We start from the raw sequence: 20,000 nt of genomic DNA, 5'->3' as shown, positions 1-20,000 counted from the left end.
ATAAATAGTGCATAATGCTAGTGAGTCAAATGAAACGATTGCAAACATTTTAAACACCGTAAACATGCATTTCAGTTCATTTTATTCAGAACAGGAACAAAAATTCAGTTTAGAACATGCATAACGTATTGTCCTTTAGCTTGTGTTATAAACAGAGAGTATGTTGTGCATGCTCGAAAGTCACCTCTTCATTTCTTCACGTCTTGAGCTCTTGTTTTGGTAGAAACCTGCAGACGTGTCTGATCACTCTGTAGAGGGATGATGGGAAAGATGGCGTTTTCTCTGCAAATCTAAAATATAAAAGAGTGTGAAGTTCATGCTAAAGGTTCAGCGGGTTCGTCCTGCTCTTACGTAACCTGAGTGTATTTCTGTCTCTTTCCCCTTCACACGCAGAGCGAGAAACTGACGAAGCGCGAGGTGGAAGCCAAGTTCTGTAACCTGTCCTTGTCCAACAGCAGTGTAAGTCAGATCATGAGTGTGTGTGTGTGTGTGCAGCTGGAAACCTTCCTCATGTGATGCTCATAATGCTTTTTAATAACTACATCTGAAAATGATTGTTTGATGTGTTTTAATGCATTGCAAGATATGATTAATGCACTAAAAACACAAGTGTGTGTGTGTGTGTGTGTGAGTGAGAGTGTGTGTGTGAGTGTGTGTGAGTGTGTGTGTGTGTGTGTGAGTGTGTGTGTGTGTGTGTGTTATTAGGGCTGTCAGTTAATTAAAAGCTAAAAACCCTGTAATGAATTAATCTAATTAATCACAAATTAAATCTGGCTGCGAAAATACCCCCAAAAGATCATCTAAACCAGTTTTTTGGCATAAAGTATGGGACATAATATAATGTTTTTTGTTTATGCAGTTAAATGAAGGCGTGTAAATGATGACACAAATTTATTTATTTTTGGTGAACTGTCCCTTAAATTTATTGCTGTTATTTTTTTAATTAATGAAATGATTAAACAATTAGCAAGAGGTGGGAAATGTTTTAGGAGTCGATTCGTTCAAACGCTGATTCATACGGAGAGTCGTTTACTGAATCCTAAATGAATCAGTGATTCACAGCATTCGTTCAAAACATGGATTCATTCAGAAACAAAATTAATTATTTGCAGGTATGGTGACGGGGTCAGTGTGTATATATATATGTGTGTGTGTGTGTGTGTGTGTGTGTATATTTAGCAAATTTAAACAGATTTAAACAAATTTAGCAAATCAGGGAGTGTGACTTTTTTGGCTCAGAAAACAAAAAACTCAATTTAAACCTTTGACCTTGCGCTCATTCCTCTATATGTTCATATGTGACTCAAATGCAGCTCTTGTGTTTGTGAGCTCAGCTGCAGACGCTGTATAAGTTCATCGAGCAGAAGGGGGATCTTCAGGACCTGCTTCCTCTCATAAACTCACTCACTAAACAGAAGAGTACAGCCGTGGCTCAGATGGCCAAACAGGGCCAGAAGGATCTAGAAGAGGTCACGAACCTCCTCAAGAAGCTGGCCATTAAACTACAGGTGAGCCGCCTCTGTGTGTGTGTTTATATTTGTAATTATTATTATTTATTTTATTTATTTTTTTAAACTTTATTGGTATAAATATGAGTTTTCCTTCCAGGGTTATTATCATTAACTTACACTAAAATTGATTTTATACAAAAAAACATATATAAAAAAACATATTAAAAAAATATATATATTTCATGTTTACTTTCCTAGTGTGTTAGTTATTAGTTATTTTTTGTATAGTTAAGTAAAACATTTTGTTACTTAAATACAACAAAAAATACTGAAATACAACAAAAAAAAAAAAATTATTTTACTGCAGCTAGTACATCTAGTATGTCTATTTAATATTTATTTCATTTAGTTTAAAATGACTAAAACTTTTTGAAAAATTAAAAAAAAAAAAAACATTTAAATGGTGTCTTAGTTATACTAAAATAATGATAGATTAACATTTTAAAATGAAGAAATTACCAGCAATATTTGTAAATATTAGTAATTGTACAGCTATAATTAAAAAAAAAAATTAATATTATTCCGAAACAATTGTTTAAGTTTTATTTTATGATAGTTTTTTATATTGTATGTAATTGTTTTTAGATATATTTTATTTAGTAATATTATTATTATTGTATTATATATTATATCAAATATATATTTTTTATTGACTGATGGTAAAAAGCCCTCACCCAGGCAGAGCTGTAGCTGTACTTGATCCAAAGATGTATTTTTTTCCCACAATCCCGTGTGTTTTGTAGGTGGTGGTGAACCTGGGTTTGGTCTATAAGGTGCAGCATCACTGCGGGGTCATCTTCCAGGTCGTGGCGTTCATCAAGAAACGTAAACGCACCGTTCCTGAAATCTTAGCGGCGGGCGGACGCTACGATCATCTGGTAACACACCGACACGAGGGACTCGTTTAATCACATGTTTTACTCCAGTGATGTGTTTCGTTCTGTATCACTGCATTATTATAAAAGTTCATTATAATAACCTTATAATAGGAGCTTTACCTGAATGAAGAAACTAGAGATCTCGTGCGTGAGCACATGCACGTGAAAAACAACTAACCGCATATAAACGAGAACTGCCTAAATATGAATCTTTGCTTTAATGATCTTATCTTATCCAGACGTGGTATTTGATGAAAATGCGATCTTTCAGATTAAAAAAAAAAAAAAAGTGTTCAGACTTGGTGTCTTTTCTGACAAAAAAAGTTTTTTTAGAAAAATGAACCGCTGGCTGCGTTAGTCAGCCGAGAGCGTCTTTGGTTGCTATGGCAACAGCAGCCCAGCTCGGAGCGCTGCAGAAAGGTCAAGAAAAGGTAAAAGCTGGCTCTTGCGTTGCTTTTGAAGTTAAGGGGAAGGAGGTCTGTGTCCCTCGAGACCGGTGCCATCAGTTCATCTGTCGCCAGGTTCTCCGGTTTGGTCTTGTTGTCATGGAAACGACGGATCTCGCTACTCATCGTTGGTCAGCTGTCAGAAGGGCGCTTGACGTTTAACTTTTAACTTAAAAAGCGTTTTTTGAAAACACGGTTTACTTTGTGGGATTCGAAGGGAAAACAGACGCTGACGGCGTGGTAGAAGGGCGAAAGCTTTTTGGTGCATGGCTCGTACTCAAGATATTCTGAGGGCCCTGAAATCTGACTGAAAATCAGCCAAAGCATGCTGAGAGCTGAGATGATACACGCTTGCAAAGTCGAGCAGAAAAAGGAGCTTTTTGTGTGTGCCTAAAACTAGCCGGAAGCAAAGACCTGTAGTATTTAAATGGCCCTGATTTGGTTTTGATTCATCACGTCCGCGCCGTCTGCTTCTGTGTCAGATCCTGGAGTTCGGGGGTCCGGCGGTGTCCGGTCCCGTCCCGTCAGCCGTCGGCGCCAGCATCGCTCTGGAGAAGATCTGCTCGGCCGTGGCCGGTCAGGAGGAAGCGGTCAGTCTCGGTCTCAGTGGTGAAGGGCTCCGGACGCCCAGCGTCTCGTCTCATCTCTCTGTGTCTGTCTGTCGCTCAGCCTCTGGTCAGCTCCTGTGATGTTCTGGTGGTTCCTGTGGGTCAGTCGTCCACCGGCAGAGCCGTTAAAGTCACTCAGAAGCTCTGGGCGGCCGGGGTCTCCTCAGACATCGTCTACGACGTCTCGCAGGTCAGTGATTTGGATTGGTTAGACTGACTTCATCGTGTCACATCGGTAAACCAATCAGATTTAGCAGATTTCCCTTCGAGATTAAACACACGTCTCACATGACATGCAGGCAGCTCTGTTTTAGTGATTTAGTGACTGTTTTACTTTTTGTAAATATTTAGAATTAGATTTAATATTTATATATTTTTTTCCACTTCAATTTTAGCGAAAATCTTTGTAATTTTGTGGGGGTTATTTTTGTCATGTTAGTTCCCTCTTTGCTGAAATAGCTTTTTAGTTTAATTTATTTAATTTATTTTTTTTTTTTAGCTTTTTTTTTTTGTGGTTTGTTAAAAAAATTACATGAAAATGATAACTTTTGCCTGGTTGTTTTTAGACCTCACAGCACCCTCTCAGCTGATTGATCAGTACGTCGTCTAATTAAATATTCACTCATTTACATACATTTCCAGAACAGACATAGGTTCATAATTCTTGTTTGTTTTTGTTCTCTCATTAGAGTTAAAGGTTTTTTCCAAAAACTGTCAACATTTTTAGTCTGTCTTTTAGTCAAATATTGCATAAACTAGTGCTGATTCAAATTATGATTAATCACATTCAAAATAAATATATTTGTTTATATAATAATTTAGAATTTAGAAATATGCACATGTATATATTTAAAAAAATATGAGTAGTAAAATGAAAATTAGATGCGTGTTTTCTGGGAAACTGGGAGTTTAAGCTCAAAACAAATATTTGCAAAAGGTGAAAAATGAACTAGTTTGCCCTTTTGAGTTGATGTTGAGCATCCTTACGCACCTGTACAGTAAAACGAGACCGAAATATAGAGAGAGGAAGACTTTTTGCTGAATTAAGGGTTTAGAGATGACAATTAGTTCCTTATAATAAAGCGTGCATCAATCAAATAAACATGAAATAAATACAAATTCATCTTTCCGTCATTTGTGACGTTCTCGCTAATTCTTGCGAAACAAGTATGGAAACCAATGTCATTCACTGATTTGAGTGGATTCCTCCCCGACTCAACCACAAGTCATTATTTTTATTGCGTTTATCTCCAAACCACAGTCGTTCAGTTCCAGGGTGGATCTAGTTTCTACTGATTGTCAATTTCGGACAACACGAGACCAACGAATGCAGTCGGATGTGTGTTTTTGTGTTGTAATGAAGATAAATGCTCTCCGTTTGTGCCACAGTCGCAGGAAGCTCTTCTGGAGCACTGCAGGCAAGCTGGAATCACATTCATGGTGCTGGTGTCGGATAAAGAAGGAAATTACCTGAAGGTAAATCAACTGAACACCTGTGCTGAAGACCCTGAAGAGTGCTCTGGTCTCATAGACTCTCTTCTCTTCCCGTCAGGTGAAGTCCTTCGAAAAAGACCGTCAGTCAGAGAAGAGGATCCCCGAGTCGGACCTGGTCGAACACTTCATCCAAAAGAGCCGGACCAAACTCTCTGAAGAGAGAAACAGGTGACACACGCCGCTGTTTATAACCGGAAACCAGGCGTCGGAGTCCAGAGGAAACATCTAATGCTGTTCTTTCTCTCATTTCTGCTCATCAGAGAGATTTCTGAGAGCGCTTCTCTCCAGAATCCAAAGGGATCATTACTGGGAAACTCAGGTACAGGTTTTACAGGAAGGGTCACATCGTTTCTTCATCAGATCTGCGTCAGGGTCTCAGCAACGGATGTGAATGGGTGCCGTCGGAACGAGAGTCTGATCAAAACATCAGAATAATCCACAGTCCATCAGTGAACATCTGGAGAAGACAGAAGATCAAACTCATCCAGCATTGAGATGATTTTAACTCAAATAACTCAAAAGTGCTCTGTTCTGTATAATAAGACAAATCTGCACAGATCAAGCAGTCAAAACGGCTCTAAATTAATATGTGGGTGGATTTTGATGAACTTTTTCACTGGAGGATAAGTTATTATAGACTTGTATTTGAGCTGAAAACGCCCTAATGCTGGATTACTTTGATCTTTTGTCCTCTCCAGATGTTCACTGATGGACCGGAGTTTTTATCGGCCGTTTGACGTCACAGTTTTAATCATTCACACTACACTCGTGGCTTACTGCTTTATTAATTAGTTTAAGACGTTACCGAGGCACACGGTGATTCAGTGTTGTGTAGGACGTCACGCTTTGTTTGTCTCTGGCAGATACTGCATTTAAAACCTTGAAAGAAAATGAATGAGGTTTGTCCGATAGATGTTTGAATGAAGCGCTGTGCGTCTATCTTCTCCACCAGGACTGTCTGAGTCTCACGGGAGCAACTCCATCATTTCCATGAACGTGAACCTCGTACCGCCTGAGAAAATCTCGGCCAGCTCCCGGCGGAGATACGAGACGCAGGTCAGCACAACGACCTCACGTCTGACATCATGGGAAACCAGCTTTCTTCCACATCTTGTACCTTTAAGGCCTGTAGAGAATGTCCTTCCCCTCGCAATCACACGTGCTTGTTTGTTTTTTGAGTTTCCCATTAATCCGCGATAAATCCCAGTGTTGCTTTTGGCCCAATTTCCCCTTGAAGTTTTCACACTCCATCACAATCAAACGTGGAGGAAGTCTTGAATCTGTGACCCCCATGAGAAGCGCCCAGTGTTTGATTCAGCTCAATTGGCGTTTAATTCGGCATGCGTGAGCCCTCAGGACAGCGGCGAGGTCCTTCTAAAGCAATGATTCAGCCCTGTCTAGCGTTGAGCCAGCGGATCTGAACCCCTGCTGCTCTGTGCTCAGCTTCTATTATGAAAAGCTTTTGCTTTCTGTCCATTTGCATTATGAGTCTGAGAGAAACCCTGTCTTTCAGATCCAGACCCGACTGCAGAATCTGAGCAGCAACTTGCAGAGCAAGAGCAACGACATCGAAGTGCTGGCTGTAAGTACATGATGTCACTTCCTGCTCTCATGTCATTGCTGAGGCTTTCATTCAAAGTGACTCGCGTCGGATTTGCCGATATATATCCCATTTTTAAATAACAGCATCAGAACGTGCCAAGAATGCGGCAACTTGCATCCATTCAACGTATGCATTAGTGATCAACCAATATAGCAGTCGATATATGTTTTTTTTTAATTATCGGTTTTTGTGTGTTTTTTTCTGCATGACCAAAAAGTATTATAAGCAGCTTATACTGACAGTGACAAGAATGCAGTAAGTTAATTGAATTCTAGGTATATATTCATGGTCAACCAGTGTATTACCATGAACGATCTTTGGTCATTTTAAATTATCGGCACCGATAATTTACTTAACTGTTGCCTGAGCTTCATTTGAGAAAACATTATATCCACACAAACTGCACAAACTTATCAGATTACGGAGTGCACTTGGTTATAGTGTGTACTTTCATTTTATTTGTGTTTTTATTTTGTGTTTTAACTATTTTTTTTATTTGTGAAAAATGCTATAGTAGGATTACATAAAAAGTTTGGAGAATTTTTTTATATTTTTAACCTATTTATTAATTTTCCAATATATATTTTTTAAAATGTAGAAAATATTTGAAACTTAATTGCAGCAATTATGTTATGCACCAAATTTAAATCGAGTAGTGTAATATTATATCAGCTTTAAAATATCGGTATCATATCTTGGTTGTAAAAAATCCCTATCAGTCGATCACTAGTGTACATTTGATGAGTTCATGCATTACATTTTATATTTTTGTATTTTAGCTTTTTCGGTATTTGTGAAAATTACTAGTATATTATTGCACAATGAAGATGCTAAAGCACAAATCAAATTATTTTCATATTGATTTATTGCACAGTAAATTGTCCAATTTAGTAAATATAAAGCTAAAGGTCATTGCAAGTTGTTATATATCTTATTTAAATTAAATGGTGTAATATAATATATATTTTGGCTTTATTTTGGTGATCGGCTTCATAAGATATTGTCATCGGTTGCCCAAAAAACTAGTGTGCATTTATCATGCATTCCTTTTTTACTTGTGTTTTGAACTGTTCCTTTATTTGTGAAGAATAGTGTAATGTGATTACTGAATGAAGATACTTAACGGCAAATCTGTTTATTTATTCGATAAATATGAAGCTTAGTTTTATTTAATGCATCTCGTTTAAGTTGAATTGTGCAAAATCAAATATATCGGTTTCGTATTGTCCTCGGCTCTCTAAGATAATAGTATCAGTTGCCTGGTGATCAGTTCATGCCGGCGCACTAGTTTCATGTATTCATTCTTCACTTTCTCTTAGTGTTTACGTTCTCTCGGTCGAATGATGAGCAAACTTGTCATCCAGATTCACATCGCTTGCATATTTAGCTAATTAGTGGGGAATAATGTGGTCTGGTGTTATTACACCGCTTACAAAACTAGCCTTAACCACAAGTTATGAGTCCAAATATGTTTTTGTCCCCGAGCCAGGATCTCAAGTTCAGGAAGTAGAACCACCTTAAACTTTCCAGACGCTCTGATCAACATCTAAAGAGCGATAACAGAAACGACGCGATGCACTGACGTGAAAACAAAAGACCCGCTTCCTCTAACGGTTCTTCGGAGGCGTATTAACCCCGAACCTTCACCCTGTTAGGGCACTTTTTAAGCTCTTCCTGTTGACTGGAGTGTTTACATGGCACGGCGGTTTTCTGTAGATAAGCCTCCATTGTGTCTGCGACGCCGACCTTCACAATCTCTCCTGTCGCATTCCTCAGGTCGATCTGCCCAAGGAAACCCTCATCAACTTCCTGTCCCTCGAGGTACGTACCGCCCGCTATTATTATGAGCTATTCTGAGTAAATAGATGGCATTCCAGTGGAAAAGAGCGGGATAAAGCGGAAGAGAGGGGGATCCTGTCTTCTGACGGCAGGACACGTGACGAGGGAAGCCCTCTTTGACGAGCCATGCTTTGCGTTATTCAGTCCAAAGGGGTTTTGTTTAGCTTTTAAAAATGCAGGGTGAAAAGGAGGTGAAAAGTCTCTTCTGCTCACCAAAACTTCATTTATTTGACCCATAATACACTAAAAACTGTGAAATATCATTATGGTTTAAAGCAGCTGTGAATGTGTTAAAGTGTCATTTATTTCTGTGCATTTTCTGCATCGTTTCTCCAGAAATCATAATAATATACTGATTTACTGCACAACAAACATTTTGGATTGAAAACCGTTTTAATGTTCACATACTATTCAAAAGTTTGGGGTAAGGTAACATTTTTTAATTTGGTAAAGCTCCATTTGATCGCTCAAAAGCCACATTTCAAATAAATAATGTCCTTTCATCGGAGATTTCTGAAAAATAAAACGTATCACCGTTTCATCAGAAAGTTTCTTCAGTATATGAAGATGATTCCTGAAGGTCATGTGACACTGAAGACTGGAGTGAAGAGGCTGAAATAAATTGCACTTCAACACATATTCACATAAGAGCTATTTTTACTGCTTTTTGTTACAAATGAATACGGAGCAGAAGAATGAACCGCAGTGCTCCCTCCACGTCTCCCGATAATGTCTCGTCTTTCTTGAGCTAACCGAAGCCGTTTGTCTCTCAGTTTGATGGAGAGGAGCAGTTCAACATCAGCGTGAAGACTCTTCTCTCTCGGCTTCCCAAACAGAGGTATCTCAAAAACATCTGTGAGCAGATCTACCACTTCAAGATCTCCAAGAGGTACCGGGTTAAAATAATACTTCACGTTCAAATGAAAAGGGTGAATGTTTATTGAAACTTGTGAGGAAAAAAAATCATGAACATGATGGAAAAAAGAGGCAATGGTCAAAAATGACAGCATTGGAACAAAAATGTAATCTAGCGGAAAGATTTGGAACAAAAGCTCGTTTTTTCAGACATCAACCTCACATTTGGAGCGCAGTTCGTTTAGATAAATGATTTTGTTTTTGTCGAGGTTTGAGAGTAAAATGTGCAGGTTTTTTTAACACATTTTATTACAATAAACTTGATGTGTTTACATTAAAGTGCCACGTGAACATTTTAATATCACTAATACTCTTTTAAAAGAGAGAAAATGTAGTTCTGTGCTAAAAAGCTTTAAAAATGAGTTTAAATTGGAGATTAAATGTTAAAGTTGCTCAAAAATTTTTATTATAAATGCTGCATAAATATAATTGATACAATCCAATAAAAATACAAAATGCTAAAATATATATATATATATATATATATATATATATATATATATATATATATATTTTTAGCATTTTGTATTTTTATTGAATTGTATCAATTATATTTATTCAGCATTTATATATATATATATATATATATATATATATATATATATATATATATATATAATGAAAAACGTCATTTTATGTCATTTTTTCTTTTTTGTAGTAGTAGTATATATGTGTGTATATATATATATATATATATATATATATATATATATATATATATATATATATTTTTTTTTTTTTAGCATTTTGTATTTTTATTGAATTGTATCAATTATATTTATTCAGCATTTATTATATATATATATATATATATATATATATATATATATATATATATATATATATATATATGAAAAACTTCATTTTATGTCATTTTTTTTTTTTTTTTAGTAGTAGTATATATATATATATATATATATATATATATATATATATATATATATATATATATATATATATATATATATATTTTTTTTTTTTTTTTTTTTTTTAATTTTTTTTTTTTTATTAGCATTTTGTATTTTTATTGAATTGTATCAATTATATTTATTCAGCATTTATATATATATATATATATATATATATATATATATATATATATATATATATATATAAATCTTTTTTTTTTTTTTTTTTTTTGTAGTAGTAGTAGTAGTAATTTTTTGTTGGTTTTAGTTCTCAGTAACTTCAAGGTGATCTAAATCACGAGAGCCGATCATTAAACCGGAGCTGCTGCTAAAGTCACGTCTGGATCTGAACTCAACCAAACCTTTTCCCTCCTTTCTGCTAATTCTTTGGAGAACTGGATGTGACTTTCCTGTGTTTGAGAACAATAGAGTCTCATTGGATTCTCTCAACAGTTGTTTCTAATTTGCTCGTGAGCTCTTTCTCTTTTTTCCGTCTTTTAGAAACAATGGTCAGATTGTGCGGATCGTGTTCAGCTCTTTTCGCCGTCTGTTTTGCTTCTACATCACGTGTTCTTTCAGACTAGTGGAAATACTTAAAATAAAGACTTAAATGAGTTCATGAGTGTTACATGGAGGCAGGTTTATGATGTAATGCTTAATATTTGAAACAGTGGAATGAAGTAAACATCTCATTTTGGGAATTTAAGACAAGTACATTTTTTTAAGAATATAATATATCCTTAACTTTATTTCTTAAGTTAGAAAATAAGAAAATTCTGCAGGCTTTTTTCTACCATAGAATGCGTTTTTTTAACAATTGCAAGTTTACAACAATTCAGACTTATTTTAACGATAAAGTGTTTACGATCTGTTTTTAACTCTCAATTCAGACAATACAGTCTTTTACATCTCGCAGTTCAGACTTTTTATTACAGTTGCGAGTTTTCCGTCAGTTTATTTCTCGCAGATCACATGAAATAGTTTGCAAGTTTGCAACTTGTTTACGTCTTGTAATTTTTTACAATCGTAAGTTTACAGTCTGAGTTTAAATCGTTGCAATTCAGATTTTTTAAATCAGTTTACATCTCACAAATCGACTGTAAACTTGCAATCGTTAAAAGATTACGTGGAGTTAAAATCTCACAATTCAGGTTTTTTTTTTACTATTGCAAGTTTACAGCTTGAGTTTACGTCTCGTAATTTTTTTACAATCGTAAATTTACAGTCATAGTTTAAATCTTGCAATTTATGCTTTTTAAATCAGTCTACATCTCACAAATCACATACATTTTTTATAGCGATTGCAAGTTTACAGTGGGAGTTTAAATCTCGCAATTCAGGTTTTTTTGGGGGTTTTTTTACTATTGCAAGTTTACAGCTTGAGTTTACGTCTCCGTATTTTTTTTTACAATCATAAGTTTACAGTCATAGTTTAAATCTTGCAATTCAGGCTTTTTAAATCAGTTTACATCTCACAAATCACATACATTTTTTTAACGTTTTGAAGTTTACAGTGGGAGTTAAAATATCGCAATTCAGTTTTAAATTTTTTTTTACTATTGCAAGTTTACAGCTTGAGTTTACACTCAACTATTCAGATTTCTTTTACAGTTTGGATTATCTTTACTAACAATTGAGAGTTAATGCACTTCTGACTGACTTTGGGTTTACTTTTATAAAACAATACAGGTTTTTTCTTTCACGATTCTGACTTTTTTTCCTCACATTTGGTTAATCTCATAACTCTATATAGATAATTTTGAATCTATATGTTTGTGTCACTTTTCTTTTTCACGAAATTGCAAGTTTGCCTTTTTAATCTCTGCTGAGTCGATCTTCTGCAGGAAATAGCAGTGAAAATGTTTTTTGTGTTCTATCTGATTCTGTTCAGTGCTTTGATAAAAGCGCTATATAAATAAAAGTGACTGACTGAACTTCGGGAGTAACAGATCTTAAATTTGCTAAAATATAAAGTTGATGATTTTCAGCATGCACTAGCGTGTGTGTATGAACTGTGTGTGTGTGTGTGTGTGTGTTTTCAGGGTGGCTGTGGTGGTTCTTTACAGCTACAGAGACGATTATTACAAGATCCTGCTCTGATCTGATTTCACTGAACATTTTAAAGCTTTACAGATTCTGTCGTTAAACACAGCCGTGTTTTTTTTCGACGACGGGTTCGATGCCAAAGGCTGATGAAGGGTCCAGTCATCAATCATATTTTTAACGATTCCTGTGAAATCACGATTAAATACTGTACAGTCCACAACTGAAGGAAATAAAGTATTTTCCTGTATCTCATTGTCCTGCTTCTGTTTTCAGAGTTGAATGTATTTGTTACTAATACAAGATTATATCACTGTTATAGTAAAAGTATATATTTTTAATTCTCTTTTTAATAATCTTCGCTTGTAATTAAATTTTTTGTCAATCATTTGGTTTGAAGTGTTTTTTTTAATTTTTTTTTTCAGTTTAACTGACAATGCAATATTTCTAATTTTCTAATTTGATTGCACCTGGTCGTATTTGAATCATATAATATTTTATTATATCAACAAAAGGTTTTTTTTTGAGTGAACAAAATTTGTGGATCATTTTGTCAAAGCTCTGATTAATATTTTTGTAATATTTTATAAATAATTGTAATTTTAATGAAAAAAACTCAAGTTGATTATAAGATTGAAAGTATGAGATAAATAAAAAAATTGATACATTTTTTCAGCCTACAGTTTTTTTTTTTTTATAAAATTATTAAAAAAAAATAACTATAGGCTGATAAAATGTATCAATTTTAATTTTTTTTTGTGTTAGCTGTGTTTGATTTTAATAAAAAAAAAAACAGTTTGATATTAATTGGAATGCAGGACAAAAAAACTTTTTTTAACTTATTATAGTTATTTTATTATATATTCTGTGATTATTATTATTTATTTTTTTGAGTACGTTGCATCCGTGTTTCATTAACCGGCGTTTTCAGGAAAAAGGACGTTCACTCCCGGTCGACATGACTTGAGCACAATAAACAGGTTTAACAAACATCCACACAGTTCATTTTTATTTCAAAAACAAGTGTACAGGTTACAGCCGAACATCTACTGGATCACACTGACTCGTGGCAAAGGTCAAATAAATAAGAGGCGATATAAAGCGGACAGACGGTTTATAAAATCTGTACAGCAGCTTTGGGTTTCTCTGCAACTTCACAGACCAGACAGAAATCAGTCACTTACTAGAGTTTAGTATTAATAAATAAATGTGAAAAAATAAATAAGATACTTTCCTCTACTATTTTTGTGTTTTTTTTTGTACACAGCGACTCAAACCAGCTCTAATGTTCTTGCGACTGATTCAACGATTCGCTCGAAGCTTCAGTTCGAGTTTCTTCTAATCGAGTCTCGATTCGATCCGGCCCATCGAGAGAAACTAAACCGCAAAAAAAAATGAGCGACATCACAAGCGTTATCATGTGACCTCTCGTTTACAGATCTCTTAAAGACACGGTATCAAAAACAGAAACAGAAAACAATAACTTTATGAACAAAACTCCCTACATGAATATGACTGAAGCAAATAAATTAGTGATGTGTATATAAATGGATACCTAATTAGTTATGTATATATATATATATATATATATATATATATATATATATATATATATATATATATATATATGCTAATATTTATATATAAAACATTTATTTAAATATAGAAATATAAAATATGGATACACCTATCCATAACTTCACCGGTCGACGGTTTTTGAGTAGTAAGGTGTTTAATGTTTTTTTTAAAGAAGCCTCTTCTGCTCTCCATGAAGTTCATTTGATCCGAAACGCAGTAAAATTGTGAGATATTTTTACTGTTTAAAATAACTGCTTTGTATATGAACAGGTTTTAAAATGCAATTTATTCCTGCGATCGAAGCTGAATTTTTAGCGTCCTTCAGAGATCTTCCTCGCATGCTGATCAAGACGCATTTATTATGATTTATTATCCATTTTTTAGAAGATCCAAAGAAATCAGCTTTTATCTGAAACAAAAAGGTTTTGATTTACGTACGTTATGTCGCTCATAAGCGCGGCGTCAGGAAAGAAATGACGAAAATTAATGCTTTTATTTATCGAGGATGCTTGAAATTGATCAGAAGTAATGACTAAGACATTTATAATGTTACAAAATATTTATATTTTAGAGAGTTCTTCTGAATTTTTTTATTCATATGTCTTAATAATAATAATAATAAATTAAAATAAAAATATATAAAATAATAATAATAATAATAATAATAAAAATATATATATAAAATAATAATAATAATTAAAAAAATAATAATAATGTTTTTTGAGCCTCAAATCCAAATCAGGATGATTTCTGAAGGATCATGTGACTGGAATAATCATGCAAAAAAATTTATCTTCGAAAGCACAGGAATAAATTACGTTTTAAAACATATTAAAATAAAACGCGGTTATTTTAAACAGTAGAAATATTTCACAATATTGCCCCGAGCGGCTTGTAGTGTAGTATATGTGTTTATATTTCATTTCTATATATCGTTTTTAACATATTTAATATGAATATTTGATTTCTTGACACATATCCGTGTGTGCGGGTGATGAACGGAGACGGTGAGGATGACGCCCGCAGATGCTGTCTAGTGAGACGACTCGCTAGGGTTCAGAAATCTCAGACTCGATGCGCCGCTCCGTCTCGAGGCTCGAAAGACACTAACAACAATCTACAGGAAAACACTTGAAACGAATAAACAGAGCGGAGAGGTCTCTTTTCTCAGGAGGTCCGTCTGGTTCCTCCGCTTTGGGTTTGTTTCCGTCCGTCAGAAACGGTGGTCCTGTTGAGTTCGGACGCTCCGGACGTCAGAAAAACAGCGAATAAAGCAGGAGACGATCGCAGGGCCGGAGTCTCTGTGGGCCGCTAGCGCTGGACGTGAGCGCCGGCTAGTTTAGCGCGCGGGATGCAGACCCGCTCTCCGTTAGAGACGCTCTCGCTCTTCACGCTCTGGAACTGATTCTCTCGGGACGGCTCCATGTACACCAGAGAGCTCTTGTTCACGTGCTTCTGCAGGATCACCGTCTGCAACGGGAAAAAAATACATTTATTATAATGGGATTCGAATAGGTCTGGATGAGAGAAAAAACAACATTTAACAAAAATAAATGTTTGTTTAATGCAATAAAAAAAAAATTTGTTGGAGAAACATAAAATGAAAAATGATTTGTTGAGAGTACAATTTTTTTGTGCGTGGAAAATAAACAGATAAAATGAAAAACTGCATAAAAATTGGGGTGCCAAAAATGTTAAAATAAAAAAATGATTTGTTGGAGAAAATGTACATAAAATGAAAAATTATTTGTTTGAGTAAAATGCTTTTGTGTGAAAAATAAACAAAATGAAAAACTGCAAAAGAGAAATAATCATAGGGGTGCAAAAATGTTAAAATAAAAAAATTATTTGTTTGAGAGTACAATTTTTTTGTAAAATAAAATGAACAACTGCAAAAAAAAAATAATAATTATTGGGGTGCAAAAAATTTTAAAATAAAAAAAAAGATTTGTTGGAGAAAATTAACATAAATATAAAAATGATTTGTTTGAGACTAAAATGTTTTTGGAAAATAAAATAAAAAAGTGCACAGATTTTTTTTTCATTTTATTAAGGTGCAAAAATGTTCAAATGAAAGATTATTTTTTTGAGAAAATTAACATAAAATGAAAAATATTTGTTTGAGAGTGCATTTTTGTGTGAAAAATAAACAAATAAAATGAAAAACTGCAAAAAAAAAAAAAAAAAAAAAAAAAAATTATTATTGGGGTGCAAAAATGTTAAAATAAAAAAATGATTTGTTGGAGAAAATAAACATAAAAGGAAAAATTATTTGTTTGAGAGAGCAATTTTTTTTTGAAAATAAAATGAACAACTGCAAAAAATATATTTATAATTTTATTGGGGTGCAAAAATGTTAAAATAAAAAATATTTTTGAGAAAATTTTACAAAAAATGAAAAATTATTTAAGTAAAATGTTTTTGTGTGAAAAATAAACAAATAAAATTTAAAACTGCAAAAAAAAAAAAAAATTATTGGGGTGCAAAACATGTTAAAATAAAAACATTGTTTGAGAGTACAAATTATTTTGGAAAATAAAATGAACAACTGCAAAAAAAAAAACTTTATTGGGGTGCAAAATTTTTTTAAACAAAACGATTTGTTGGAGAAAATTTACATAAACGAAAAAATTATTTGTTTGAGAGTACAATTTATTTTGGAAAATAAAATGAAAAACTGCAAAAAAAAAAAAAAAAATAATTTTATTTGGGTGCAAAAATGATTTGCTGGAGAAAATAATCATAAAATGAAAAATATTTATTTGAGAGAACAATTTTTTTGGAAAATAAAATGAAAAACTGCAAAAAAATTTTTTTTATAATTTTATTGGGATGCAAAAAATTTATTTTTGAAAAAAAATGAAAAACTGCAAAAAAAAAAAAAAAAAAAGAATAATTTTATTGGGGTGCAAAAATGTTAAAATAAAAAATTATTTGTTGGAGAAAATAAACATAAAAGGAAAAAATATTTGTTTGAGAGAACAATTCTTTTGGAAAATAAAATGAAAAACTGCAAAAATTTTTTTAATTTTATTGGGGTGCAAAATAAAAATGTAAATAAAATGATTTGTTTGAGAAAATAAACAAATAAAATGAAAAACTGCAAAAAAATTATTTGGGTGCAAACAATGTTAAAATAAAAAATTTTGTTTGAGAATTTTTTTTTTGGAAAATAAAATGAACAACTGCAAAAATTATTGGGGTGCAAATAATGTTAAAATATAATTTGATGAAAAATATTTGTTTAAAAGTACAAGTTTTTTGAGTGAAAAATAAACAAATAAAATTAAAAACTGCAAAAAATATAATTTTATTGGGGTGCAAAAATGTTAAAATAAAAAAAAATTTTGGGAGAAAATAAACATTAAAATGAAAAATATTTATTTGAGAGAACAATTTTTTTGGAAAATAAAATGAAAAATTTCAAAAAACAATTTTTTATCATTTTATTAAAAAAAATTTAACTAAAAATGATTTGTTGGAGAAAGTATTCATAAAATGAACAATATTTGTTTGAGAGTACAATTTATTTTGGAAAATAAAATGAAAAACTGCAAAAAAAAAAATAAAAATTTTTATTGGGGTGCAAAAAATGTTAAAATAAAAAATTATTTGTTGGAGAAAATAAACATAAAAGGAAAAAATAATTGTTTGAGAGAACAATTCTTTTTGGAAAAGAAAATGAAAAACTGCAAAAAAAAATTTTTAATATTTTTATTGGGGTGCAAAAAATGTAAATAAAATGATTTGTTTGAGAAAATAAACATAAAATGAAAAATTATTTGAGTCAATTTTTTGTGAGAAAAATAAACAAATAAAATGAAAAACTGCAAAAAAAATTATTGGGGTGCAAAAAATGTTAAAATAAAAATTTTTGTGTGAGAGTAATTTTTTTTTGGAAAATAAAATGAACAACTGCAAAAATTATTGGGGTGCAAATAATGTTAAAATATTATTTGATGAAAAATATTTGTTTGAGAGTACAATTTTTTGTGTGAAAAATAAACAAATAAAATTAAAAACTGCAAAAAAATATAATTTTATTGGGGTGCAAAAATGTTTAAATAAAAAAATTTTTTTTGGAGAAAATAAACATTAAAATGAAAAAGGATTTGTTTGAGAATACAATTTTTTTGGAAAATAAAATGAAAAACTGCAAAACATTTTTTTATAATTTTATTAGGGTGCCAAAATGTAAATAAAAATGATTTGTTGGAGAAAATAAACATAAAATGAAAAATTATTTGTTTGAGTACAATTTTTTGTGTGAAAAATAAACAAATAAAATGAACAACTGCAAAAAAAAATTTTATTTGCGTGCAAAAAATGTTAAAATAAAAAATGATTTGTTGGAGAAAATAAACATAATGTTTTATCATTTTATTGGGGTGCAAAAATTGAAATAAAAATTTTTGTTGGAGAAAATTAACATAAAATTAAAAATTATTTGTTTGAGAGCACAATTTTTGTGTGGAAAATAAACAAATAAATTGAAAAACTGCAAAAAAAATATATTAATTTTATTGGGGTGCAAAGAATTTTAAAATAAAAATTAATTGTTGGAGAAAATAAACATAAAATGAAAAATTATTGAAAATTTATTGTGGAAAACAAAATGAAAAAACTGCAAAAAAAAAAAATATTTATTTATTGGGGTGCAAAAATTTGAAAAAATAGAAAAAGTATTTGTTGGAGAAAATAAACATAAAATGAAAATAAAATATTTTTGAGAGTACAATTTTTTGTATGAAAAAATCTAATAAAATGAAAAACTGCAAAAAAATTTAAATAATTTTATTGGGGTGCAAAAAATGTAAATAATTTTTTTTTTGTTGGAGAAAATAAACATAAAATGAAAAATTAAAAAAAAATATTTGAGAGTACAACTTTTTTGTGGAAAATAAAATGAAAAACAAAACAAATTATAATAATTTTATTGGGGTGCCAAAAAATAAATGAGTAATAAAAAGTATTAGTTTAGGAGTAAATAAAAAAACGTTTTTCAGAGAGGAAAAAACACAAGGAAAAAAGATGCGTGTTTTGGTGGTAAAAAAATAATTTGTTGGAAAATACATTTTTTTTGTGGGTACAAAATAAACAACAAAAAAAAGATTTGTTGTGGGTGGAAAATAAACCCTGATTTGTTGCGGATTGCAAAAAAAATGCAAGAAATAAAAAAAATGTATTAAAAAATAAATGAACATTAAATGAACATTAAAACCTTATTATATATTTATAAAATATATGAAAACTTCTACATTTTCTCCTGTTCTAGCTGTGACTGATGAGTGTGAGGACGCTCACCTTCTTGGGCGCTCCGTAGCAGGACATCTGAACCCAGTTCTTCCTGCGGTTCACCAGAACGGCCACCAGGAGGAAGATGACCACCGCCAGCAGGATTCCCGCCAGAATCCAGGCCGCTGATTGGTAGATGAGCGTCATCTCCGTCTGACTCGGGACGTCCCACAGGAGACCGTCACCGTCTGGACGAGAGAACGGTCAGCATCAGAAAGCATCAAGAAAAAAATGTAATAAAATAAAATAAACTAATACCAACACTAAACTAAATGAAATGAACCTGGTTTATCTTCTGAACTTGAATTCGACTCTTACAATATTTTATTGTTTTATTGTTTCTTACCGAAATTTAACAAGTTTATTCCCAAAATTTTATTTAGACTTTTTTTCTGGAAATTTAACAATGTTTTTTATTGTTTTGACTAAAGAAAACCAAAAAATGTGACGAAAAAACGAATAATAAAAATAAGAAATAACATGCTTACTGTAACTATAAAAGTGTACAAATAAAAAAAACCCACTAAAAATTATTAACTAAAATAAATAATTGTCAAATAAACTGAATTACAATACTTAAAATATACCATTAAAAGAAAGTAAATATTTAATTACAACTTTTTCAAAATTTCACAAAAATGTAAAATTAAATAAAATGCAGGTAGAAAATGCTAAATTACAATAAACAAAAGATTTAAAAATTAAAAAAACTGCATCCTAAAAGTTAATAAATAAATAAATGTGAAAAAAAAAATCTTAATGCCAATTTTACAAATACATGTGTAAAAAACTAAAACGAACGAATAAAACTTAAACATTAATCATTAAAAAATGTAAAATAAAAATAGTTTTAAAACCAAAAAAAAGAGCTAATTAGAAATA

General features: G+C 31.8%; 2 protein-coding genes across 3 annotated transcripts in view; one reads left to right on the top strand and one right to left on the bottom strand.

Moving 5' to 3' along the window:
• Positions 1-12,495, top strand: part of eif2ak4 (eukaryotic translation initiation factor 2 alpha kinase 4) — a 35,772-nt gene extending 23,277 nt beyond the window's left edge. The window contains 13 exon segments of the mRNA XM_043232389.1: positions 394-459; positions 1,335-1,508; positions 2,255-2,389; positions 3,318-3,425; positions 3,505-3,633; positions 4,833-4,919; positions 4,996-5,105; positions 5,198-5,256; positions 5,890-5,993; positions 6,451-6,519; positions 8,317-8,361; positions 9,153-9,268; positions 12,245-12,495. Coding sequence (XP_043088324.1) covers positions 394-459; positions 1,335-1,508; positions 2,255-2,389; positions 3,318-3,425; positions 3,505-3,633; positions 4,833-4,919; positions 4,996-5,105; positions 5,198-5,256; positions 5,890-5,993; positions 6,451-6,519; positions 8,317-8,361; positions 9,153-9,268; positions 12,245-12,302 — 1,260 coding nt within the window. The 3' untranslated portion in view covers positions 12,303-12,495.
• Positions 12,496-14,581: 2,086 nt separating this feature from the next.
• The window catches only part of LOC122334424 (cysteine-rich motor neuron 1 protein-like), a 41,916-nt gene continuing 36,497 nt past the window's right edge, over positions 14,582-20,000 (bottom strand). For both annotated transcript variants that reach the window (XM_043232332.1, XM_043232331.1), the window contains 2 exons: positions 19,128-19,306; positions 14,582-15,293 (listed from right to left, as the gene is read on the bottom strand). In XM_043232332.1, coding sequence (XP_043088267.1) covers positions 15,135-15,293; positions 19,128-19,306 — 338 coding nt within the window. In that variant the 3' untranslated portion in view covers positions 14,582-15,134. The remainder of the gene's footprint in view (positions 15,294-19,127; positions 19,307-20,000) is intronic.

This window comes from Puntigrus tetrazona, unplaced genomic scaffold (genome assembly GCF_018831695.1).
Source record: "Puntigrus tetrazona isolate hp1 unplaced genomic scaffold, ASM1883169v1 S000000528, whole genome shotgun sequence".
Taxonomy (NCBI): Eukaryota; Metazoa; Chordata; class Actinopteri; order Cypriniformes; family Cyprinidae; genus Puntigrus; species Puntigrus tetrazona.
The sequence above is the reverse complement of the archived record's forward strand: the minus strand, read 5'-3'. Positions and strand labels throughout refer to the sequence as shown.